Source organism: Opisthocomus hoazin, chromosome 14, assembly GCF_030867145.1.
Source record: "Opisthocomus hoazin isolate bOpiHoa1 chromosome 14, bOpiHoa1.hap1, whole genome shotgun sequence".
NCBI classification, from domain to species: Eukaryota; Metazoa; Chordata; class Aves; order Opisthocomiformes; family Opisthocomidae; genus Opisthocomus; species Opisthocomus hoazin.
This window is the reverse complement of record NC_134427.1, coordinates 20,421,299-20,432,070: the sequence shown is the minus strand read 5'-3', so window position 1 is coordinate 20,432,070 and position 10,772 is coordinate 20,421,299. Positions and strand designations below refer to the sequence as shown.

The 10,772-nt window shown below is 50.1% G+C and overlaps 1 protein-coding gene across 2 annotated transcripts in view; it reads right to left on the bottom strand.

Annotated features, from left to right (window-relative positions):
• Positions 1-206: 206 nt before the first annotated feature.
• Positions 207-10,772, bottom strand: part of PAK3 (p21 (RAC1) activated kinase 3) — a 156,013-nt gene continuing 145,447 nt past the window's right edge. For both annotated transcript variants that reach the window (XM_075435380.1, XM_075435379.1), the window contains exons 14-15: positions 1,699-1,836; positions 207-488 (exon numbers count right to left, since the gene is read on the bottom strand). In XM_075435380.1, the coding sequence (XP_075291495.1) occupies positions 399-488; positions 1,699-1,836 (228 nt within the window). In that variant the 3' untranslated portion in view covers positions 207-398. The remainder of the gene's footprint in view (positions 489-1,698; positions 1,837-10,772) is intronic.

The following is a 10,772-nucleotide window of genomic DNA, read 5'->3' as shown; positions in this document are numbered from 1 at the left end:
AAAAGGGACTTTCTGTCTTTAAGAAACAACTGACAATTTAAAAGTGAATGTACAGCTTATTCACAGGGTGAGGAGGAAGGGAATCTTCCAACTGAATCTGCTTTACCTTGGAAATGGCTGAGGCAGCAAAGCATTTTCGGTCATTACCTGTCTGTCTGAAGCCCTGTTTCATCTTAAAAATAAATTAAGGAGCCAGAAAGCAGGAAGAAGACAAATGATAATTTTTTTACTCCTTGAGGGACGGGGTTGTTCTCCCTCCTACCACCATGACTGTGACCATTGGTTTGTTCATCCATCCATCCGTCCGTCCGTCCTGCAGCACGAGAGTTGAGGTTTCTAGAGAGTTTTTGTTCTCAGTCCTGCTCTGAGCTGGCATGGGAGAAAGCCGGCCTGAAGCGCTAGCGGCTGCTGTTCTTAATCGCTTCCTTTGCTGCGATGATCAGAGGAGTCAGGCTGGAGAGGGGCTTGGCTAATTTTAAAAACGGATGCTGCCCAAAGGAAAAAAAAAAAAAAAAAGAAAGGAACCATTACTTTCCACACTCAATTTCTCACAGGTTCAAGCAGTGTTCCTCTGGCTACCAGGAATACGCAGAAATAGGACTCAGGGGACCATCTGCACCTGCGTCTGCGTGTCCAGCACCTTGCCATCACAGGCAAACATGGCCCACAATCCTATCAATCCATTTATCAAGGCCTCTTCAGCTTGCTGGGATTTTTGCCCTGCCACAGCTCTGGGAGTGCTGCTTGCCATCCCAGGGCCTTGTTCCTTTCAGGAAACTCAAAATACTTACATTCCCATTTTCACAGAATCCCAGAATGGTCGGGGTTGGCAGGGCCCTCTGTGGGTCACCCAGTCCAACCCCCTGCCCAAGCAGGGTCACCCAGAGCAGGCTGCACAGCACTGTGTCCAGGTGGGTCTGGAATATCTCCAGAGAAGGAGACTCCACAGCCTCCCTGGGCAGCCTGGGCCAGGGCTTCGTCACCCTCAGAGGGAAGAAGTTCTTCCTCATGTTCAGACGGAACTTCCTCTGCTTCACCAACACCATTTCAGGCCTCTGTACCTGGTATCACTCCACTTCAGTTATTTTGCCACATGTAAAACTGAATATACTGCCAAAATAGGGCCACAAAAATGATCTGAGGGCTGGAACCCCTCTGCTGGGAGGAAAGGCTGGGAGAGCTGGGGCTGCTCAGCCTGGGGAAGAGAAGGCTCCGGGGAGACCTTACTATGTCCTTCCAGTACTTAAACAGGGCTCGTAAGAAAGATGGGGACAAACTTTTTAGCAGGGCCTGTTGCAACAGGACAAGGGGTGATGGTTTTAAACTAAAAGAGGGGAGATTCAGACTGGATCTAGGGAAGAAATTCATTACTATGAGAGCGGTGACACTCTGGCCCAGGTTGCCCAGAGAGGTGGTCGCTGCCCCATCCCTGGAAACATTCAAGGCCAGGTTGGACAGGGCTCTGAGCAACCTGGTCTGGTTGAAGATGTCCCTGCTCGCTGCAGATGGACTGGACAAGATGGCCTCTAAAGGTCCCTTCCCACCCAAACCACTCTATGATGCTACTTGGTTTTCATCTGAAAAGCACCAAGACTGGAGACTAATATGAAGGGGTCCCATCTGATGCCTTCCTGTTTAGCTGATGAGAAAACCGTGACGTGGCACAGCTGTTTCACGCGCAGCCACTTTGCATTTTACCTGCAGAAGCTCCTTGGCAGACCCTCGCCTGTCCACGTCCATCTCCAGGCAGCAGTTCAGAAAGTCGCGAAACACAGCCGAGAGTCGCTCGGGGTTCTGCAGCTCTGGTGTCCCATTCGTAGCTATCAGATACAGCGCCTAGAGAAGAAGGAAACACGAGACTCCACCTGCTTCTTCCACATCCCTAACCACTCATATAGACCCCGTTTTTTAAGGGTCAGTCTCCAGCAGCAGTTTCTTCCCTGGTAGAGAGTTAGAGTTGATTTTTCTATACCAACAAGAAAAAAACCCTGATGCAGCCACAGGTATTCCAACATCAAAATGATCCTGCCTTGACAGCTGATTTCGTTGGCTGACCTAGTTAGCACAAACTACATCAGCAAAAGCACATTCTGCTTCTCCAAGTGCTGACACTACCTTTACAGGCTATTCTAAAGAGTGAGTTTAGTCCAGCTATATTATTTCAAAGGATTGTTACCTAAAATGCATCTCTGCAGTGCTCACTGGTCCCTAAAACAGAGCTTCCATTAAACAAACGCAGTCAAGTTTTTTGCTCTGTTCCTGATAAAAATGGTAACCAGGTGGAAAAAAGTAAACCTATCACCTTATTCCTTGGATAAGGAAACAGAAACATTTGGGACCTCGTTTTCAACACAGACGTGTAAGCTGTATGAATAAATAGATTATGAAGAAAATGAGTAATTGGGCAGACAGGAGCCACCTGCAACTATGTCTTTCAGCAGTCTCCAAATTCCAGATCAGCTTCACTTACGTGGTAAAAGAAAAACTTCTAAAGGTCTAATCAGAAAAATAAGTAATTCCATCCCTATGGTAACCCTGTGCTCATTCTGATACTCCAGTAAATACATCAATGATGTCCCCATCCCAGAAAGTGCCAGAGAAGAAATGGGAGGTTTTGGCAGTTGGGTTATTGACAGTTTGGGAGAAAATGGCTTGTACTTTGAAAGAAATCCATTCACGAAGTATTTCATCAGAAATGGGCAAGAAGCAGAATAGACTATCTTGCCTTTAAACTACAGTCTCCATGTTTCAGGCAAGCTTTCCAGTAAGAAGAACTGAGGAGTGGTTCCTCCCTCAAAACCACTGTTTTAGAGAAGTTTAATTGGGTTTGGGTTTTTTAGGAAAGATAATGTGAAATCTGTTACACTTGTTTCACGTTTTCAGCGTCATCTTCACCAACAGAAGAGCTGGAACAACTTCAGACCCAAAGCAAAGCGTGACCTGAGAACTGGGAGTCTGTGTCTGCATCAGGGGTTGAGTCCTGTGTGAACTCCCTCCCACGACGTGCGTGAAGGTCCAGCAGCTCACCTGATGGCACAGGCATTTCGTGCACACAGGGGTAACCACACACTTGAAACATTCCAGCCTTTCTCCTCCTCAGTAGCATCCAGCCTAAGTTCAGCGTAAAGTTCTTAAGGAACGCCAAGGACGCTCCCTTCCATGCAGCCGACAGCGTTCACGGAGCTCAGCAAGCCTTCCCGACACTCCTCAGGCCAAGGAACTCGAAGGTAACTTTGCAAAACATGGGGTGAGCATTGTCCAACGTGGTTCAATTGTAACCGAAGTCGGATGTGCTGAGAAGCTAGAGAGATGAGTTCATCTTGCTTTTGAAAGACGTTATTTAGAAACATCAGACAAACATTTCGAACTATTCAAACTTAAACTTGCAGAGTCCGTCTAAAATACACAGTAATAATAACAGAAATAGGCCTAGGAGTATTCCATAAAAACGTCTGCCACAATAATAACAGCTCTGAGCTACTGGCATTCAAATAGACCATGACCAAACTGACTTTGTTATTATCCTCTTCAATACAGAGGAAAATTTCCAAGCCTAAAAAGGCAAATGAACTATCCGAGAGTAAATACAATGAAAGGAACTTTCTTTACTTTTCCCACAACATAGATGTCAAAAAATCAGTCTTGTCCTGTCCATCTGCAGCTGACCTCAGCCAGCAGACGCACCGCTGAGCTGGAGCGCCTGTCCTCACTGTGTTTAACGGTGCTGCCCGAGGGATGTCGCTTCTGCTGCGGTAAAGGAACACAGCACCGATGTCAACCTTGGAAATTTTATTCCAGCTACATTCACCTGACTGTGAAACAGGAGTGCTCAGACAAACGGAGCGCTCTCCATTGCTCGTTTCTTCACAGAACATGGATCATGAGAAAGAGTTATCTTTAGCTAGGTACTGCACCTTTAAAATATTTCTAGAACAACAGAAAAATGTCTACAGGAAGCTGAAGTACCTTCTTACCATGTACCTTTTGTTTTCCTATCATAGAATCATAGGTTGGAAATCACAGAATGGTAGGGGTTGGAAGGGACCTCTGTGGGTCATTTAGTCCAACCCCCCTGCCGAAGCAGGGTCACCCAGAGCAGGCTGCACAGGACCTTGTCCAGGCGGGTCTTGAATATCTCCAGAGAAGGAGACTCCACAACCTCCCTGGGCAGCCTGTTCCAGTGCTCCGTCACCCTCAGAGCGAAGAAGTTCTTCCTCATCTTCAGACGGAACTTCCTGTGCTTCAGTTTGTGCCCATTGCCCCTTGTCCTGTCACTGGGCACCACTGAAAAGAGCTTGGCCCCATCCTCCTGACACCCACCCTTCAGATATTTATAAGCATTTATTAGGTCCCCTCTCAGCCTTCTCTTCTTCAGGCTGAACAAGCCCAGCTCCCTCAGCCTCTCCTCGTAGGGGAGATGCTCCAGTCCCCTCATCATCCTTGTAGCCCTCTGCTGGACTCTCTCCAGTAGCACTTCATCTTTCTTGAACTGGGGAGCCCAGAACTGGACACAGTACTCCAGATGAGGCCTCACCAGGGCAGTGTAGAGGGGAAGGAGAACCTCCCTCGTCCTGCTGGCCACACTCTTCTTGATGCACCCCAGGATTCCATTGGCTTTCTTGGCAGCCAGGGCACACTGCTGGCTCATGGTTAACCTGTTGTCCACCAGGACGCCCAGGTCCCTCTCCGCAGAGCTGCTCTCCAGCAGGTCCACCCCAAGCCTGTACTGGTGCATGGGGTTGTTCCTCCCCAGGTGCAGGACCCTGCATTTGGCTTTGTTGAACCTCATCAGGTTCCTCTCTGCCCAACTCCCCAGCCTATCCAGGTCATGCTGAATGGTAGCACAGCCTTCTGGTGTATCTACCACACCTCCCAGTTTGGTGTCGTCAGCAAACTTGCTGAGGGTACATTCTAACTCTTCATCCAGGTCGTTGATGAAGAAGTTAAACAAGACTGGGCCCAGTACTGACCCCTGGGGGACACCACTTGTTACCAGCCTCCAACTAGACTCAGCGCCGCTGATGACAACCCTCTGAGTTCTGCCATTCAGCCAGTTCTCTATCCACTTCACCGACCACTCATCCAGCCCACACTTCCTCAGCTATCCTAGGAGGATATCATGGGAGACTGTGTCGAAAGCCTTGCTGAAGTCAAGGTAGACAACATCCACGGCTCTCCCTTCGTCTACCCAGCCAGTCATGTCATCGTAGAAAGCTATCAGATTGGTCAGGCATGATTTCCTCTTGGTGAATCCATGCTGACTACTCCTGATAACCTTCTTTTCTTCCACTTGCTTCATGATGGCCTCCAGGATAAGCGGCTCCATCACCTTTCCCGGGATGGAGGTGAGGCTGACCGGCCTGTAGTTCCCTGGGTCCTTCTTGCCCTTTTTGAAGATTGGAGTGACATTGGCCTTTCTCCAGTCCTCGGGCACCTCTCCTGTCCTCCAGGACCTCTCAAAAATGATGGAGAGTGGCTCAGCAATGACATCCGCCAGCTCCCTCAGCATTCGTGGGTGCATTCCATCAGGGCCCATGGATTTGTGGACGTCCAGATCACTTAAGCGATCCCTCACACAGTCCTCCTCAACCAAGGGAAAGTCGTCCTCTCTGTAGGCTTCTTCTCTTACCTCCGGGGCCTGGGATTTCTGAGGGCCAGTCTTAGCACTGAAGACTGAAGCAAAGAAGGCATTCAGTAGCTCTGCCTTCTCTGCATCCTCCGTCACCAGGACACCCGCCTCATTCAGCAGCGGCCCCACATTGTCCCTAGCCTTCCTTTTGCTGCTGATGTAGTTGAAGAAGCCCTTCTTGTTGTTTTTGACATCCCTTGCCAGCTTCAATTCCAGGTGGGCCTTGGCCTTCCTCGTCGCATCCCTGCACGCTCTCACCATGCTTCTGTACTCTTCCCAAGTGGCCTGCCCCTCCTTCCACATTCCATGGACCTTTCTCTTCTGCCTGATCTCCGCTTGAAGCTCCTTGTTTAACCGTGCAGGTCTCCTGCCTCCTTTGCTCGATTTCTTTCTCAGGGGGATGCATTGCTCCTGTGCATGGAAGAAGTGTTGTTTAAAGAGTGACCAGCACTCATGGACCCCCCTGCCTTCGAGAGCCCTGGCCCACGGGATTCCTCCCAGTAGCTCCTTGAAGAGGGCAAAGTCAGCCCTCCTGAGGTCCAGGGTTTTGATCCTGCTTATCGCCCTGCTTCCTCCACGCAGGATCCTGAAATCAACCATTTCATGGTCACTGCAGCCGAGTCTACCTCCGACCTTCACATCCTCCACCAGTCCCTCCTTGTTTGTTAACACAAGGTCCAGCAGTGCGCCTTTCCTTGTTGGTTCCTCCACCACTTGCATCAGAAAGTTATCATCGATGCTCTGTAGGAACCTCCTGGATTGCGCCTGCCTAGCTGTATGGTCTTCCCAGCTGATGTCAGGGTGGTTGAAGTCCCCCATGAGAACCAGGGCCTGTGACTGTGAGGCTGCTTGCAGCTGCCTGTAGAAGGCCTCATCAACCTCCTCCTCCTGGTCAGGTGGCCTGTAGTACATACCCACCATAATGTCACCCCTATGAGCCTGTCCCTTAATTCTAACCCACAAGCTTTCAACTTGTTCCTTATTTGCCCCCAGGCCAAGCTCAATGCATTCTGCTTGCTCCCTCACATATAGAGCAACTCCCCCACCTCTCCTTGTTGGTATGTCTTTCCTAAAGAGTCTGTAGCCACCTATGACAGCTATGACAGCATCTGTAGCCATCTATGACCTCTAAGATCATCAAGTCCAACCATCCACCCAACACCACCATGTCTACTAAACCAGTGCCCTGAAGTGCCACATCTACACGTTTTTTAAACACCTCCAGGGATGAGGACTCCACCACCTCCCTGGGCAGCCTGTTCCAATGTCTGAGATCACTCTTTTAGTAAAGAAATTTTTCCTAATATCCAATCTAAACCTCCCCTGACGCAACTTGAGGCCATTGCCTCTCCTCCTATCACTAGTTACCTGGGAGAAGAGACCAACCCCCGCCTCACTACATCCTCCTGTGAGGTAGTTGTAGAGAGCAAGAAGGTCCCCCCTCAGCCTCCTCTTCTCCACACTAAACAACCCCAGTTCCTTCAGTCACTCCTCGTAAGACTTGTTCTCCAGACCCCTCACCAGCCTCGTTGCCCTTCTCTGGACACGCTCCAGCAACTCAACATCTTTCTTGTAGTGAGGGGCCCAAAGCTGAACACAGTACTCAAGGTGCAGCCTCACCAGCACCAAGTCCAGGGGCACGATCACCTCCCTACTCCTGCTGCCCACACCATTCCTGATCCAAGCCAGGATGCTGTTGGCCTTCTTCACTGCTGGCTCCTGTTCAGCCGGCTGTCAACCAACACCCCAAGGTCTTTTTCTGCTGGGCAGCTTTCCAGCCACTACTCTCCAAGCCTGTAGCGTTGCATGGGGTTGTTGTGACCCAAGTGCAGGACCCAGCATTTGGCCTTGTGGAAACTCATACAGTTGGCCTCGGCCCATCGATCCAGTCTGTCCAGATCCCTCTGCAGAGCCTTCCTACCCTTGAGCAGAATGACACTCCTGCCCAGCTTGGTGTCATCTGCAAACTTACTGAGGGAGCATTTGATCCCCTCATCCAGATCTTTGATAAAGATGTTAAACAAGACCGGACCCAGAACTGAGCCTTGGGGAACACCACTCGTGACCGGCCGCCAGCTGGATTTAACTCCATTCACCACCAACGCTCTGTGCTCGGCCATTCAGCCAGTTCTTTATCTAGCGAAGAGTAGACCCATCCAAGCCATGAGCAGCTACTTTCTCCAGGAGGATGCTGTGGGGAACAGTGTCAAAGGCCTTACTAAAGCCTGGGTAGACAACATCCACAGCCTTACCCTCATCCACTAGGTGGGTCACCTGGTCATAGAAGATCAGGTTGGTCAAGCAGGACCTGCCTTTCATGAACACGTGCTGGCTGGGTCTGATACCCTGGTTGTCCTTTACATGCCTGGTGAGCGTACTCAGGTTGACCGCCAGTTCCCTCAGCACTCTTGGGTGGATCCCATCCGGCCCCATAGACTTGTAAGTGTCCAGGTGGCATAGCGGGTCATTAACTGCTTCTTCCTGGATTATGGGAGGTTTGTTCTGCTCTCCTTCCCTATCTTCCAGCACTGGGGGCTGACTACCCTGGGAATAACCAGTCTGACTATTAAAGACTGAGGCAACGAAGGCATGAAGTACCTCAGGCTTTTCCTCATCCTTGGTGGCAATATTCCCCCCCACATCCGATAAGGGATGGAGACTCTCCTTGGCCCCCTTTTTGTTGTTGTATTTGTAAAAACATTTTTTGTTGTCACTTACAACAGTGGCCAGCCTGAGTTCTAGCTGGGCTTCTGCCTTTCTAATTTCCTCTTTGCACGACCTAACGAGACCCCTGTACTCCTCCTGAGTCACCTGCCCTTTCTTCCCAGCAAGAGCTCCCTGTTCAGCCAGGCTGGTCGTCTTCCCCGCCGGTTCATCTTGTGGGACATGGGGATAGCCTGCTCCTGTGCCATTAAGACTTCCTCCTTGAAGAATGTCCAGCTTTCCTGGACCCCTTTGCCCTTCAGCACTCTCTCGCAGGGACCCTCTCAACCAGCGTTCTGAACAGGCCAAAGTCTGCCCTCTGAAAGTCCATGGTGGTGGTTTTGCTGGCCCCCCTCTTAACTTCACCTCAATCCGAGAACTCTATCATTTCATGGTCGCTAATCCCAAGGCAGCCTCCGACCACTGCATCTCCCACCAGTCCTTCTCTGTTAGTAAACAGCAGGTCTAGCGAGGCACCTCCCCTGGTAGGCTCCCTTACCAGCTGCGTCAGGAAGTTATCTTCCACACACTCCAGGAACCTCCTGGACTGCTTCCTCTCTGCTGGGTTGTATTTCCAGCAGATGTCCGCTAAGTTAAAGTCCCCCATGAGAACAAGGGCTAGCGATTGTGAGACTTCTGCCAGCCTCTTGTAGAAAACTTCATCTGCTTCTTCATCCTGGTTGGGTGGTCTATAACAGACACCCAGCAGGATGTCTGCCTTGTTGGCTTTCTCCCTCATCTTTACCCATAAGCATTCAACCTTGTCATCACAATCGTCGAGCTCCGTACAATCGAAGCAGTCCCTAACATACAGAGCGAGAGACTTCTGTCCATGATCTCATCCCTGCCAACCTGCATTACCAAGAGGGGGTAATAACCAGAGGGCCACACCAGATCAGAGAGCTTCCCAGCAACATCCCTAACCCGGGCCCCAGGGAGGCAGCAGACTTCCCTGTGGGATGGGTCCGGTCGGCAGATCGGGCCCTCTGTTCCCCTCAGAAGCGAATCGCCTGTGACAACTGCCCTCCTTTTTTTCTTAGCCGAGGCAGTTGTAACATGTGGGGCTGTCTGACTCATTCTAGGCAACCCCCCGGATGGACCTTCACCTTCACCCACATCCTCATTAGCAGGGCCCTCACATTCCAGAGCCCCGCATCTGTTGCTTAAGGGCAACTGGGCAGGTGAGGGAGGTCGGGAGGGGATTCACCTGCCGCCCTGAGCAGGGACCCATTTCCATTCCCCCCCATCTCTTAGGTCCCCTCCTTGTGCTCGGTAGCAAGAGGATAGGGGGTCCTCTGCTTCTGATGGAGCTGCCTCCTGCTGCCTTGGCCTCAGGGAGGGCAGGGTGTGGCTCCAGCAGTTGATCCGGCTCTCACATTCCCTGATGTTCCTCAGCCTCTCCACTTCCTCCTTCAGCTCTGCCACCAGGCTGAGCAGGTCATTCACCTGCTCGCACCGAACACAGCTGTTGTCTCTGCTGTCCTCCGGTACGAGCGCCAGCCATGACACCGCCAACAAAGAAAACCAAGGGCAGTACAAAGGAAATGAGTGGTGGCAGTAGCTGCAAAAGAGCAATAAGCTAATTAATTTGTTTAACATACCAAGAAACAAGAAAGGATCCGGCATACAATTATAGCTACAGTCTGTGAAAATGATATCCTAAAGTGATCCAGGCCACCCAGACACACGAGAGAACAACATACGCATGATTTAGAAGCCTGAAACTGTAGAAGATCCACAGCATTTGGAAAATATGCTACAGTTTTGAGGAAAATTGATGCACTGTCATTAATAAATGAAAAAGCAAACAGAAATGCTGAGGGTTTGGTTTATTTATTTTTTTTTTTAAATGGAAACTGGGGAGGTCCAACCTGCATTTCAAAGGATATTTATCGCACCAGTGTGTGTCCCTCAGGCTCTAGGCATATGCCTGATGGAAGGAAATCACGGGCAGAGAAAACAAATACCATCACAGAAACATCCAGGACACGCATGGCTGGAAAATCGTTCTTTCCTGCGAGTCCTGCACAGGCTGGGAAGAACCTCAGCAACGCGGGATGCGCTTGCTCTACACACGGAAAACAACAAATGCATCTACATTACAAGTGCTGTTAATTCTGTGATTAATGATCCTTTCATGCCCTTGTAATTTATGTATTTAAGTTAGTGTCAGTAACTGAAGATCCTGCGCACATTCCATTATTAGAACAATCATTCATAAAAACGAAAGAGCATCCTTTTTTTTCCCCCCTCATGCTTTGCAGAATCCCCTGAACGTGGTCTAAATGCAACTATTAAACCCAACAACTACCATTTGCCACCAGCTAGAAACGCTAGCTGTACAAACAGGTCTTGCCTATAAGCTCTCCTGTTTGGATGCGGCTGAGACCCCTCACTGAAGTCTCCAATCCCACACACAACAGCAGATGGATCCTGTCCC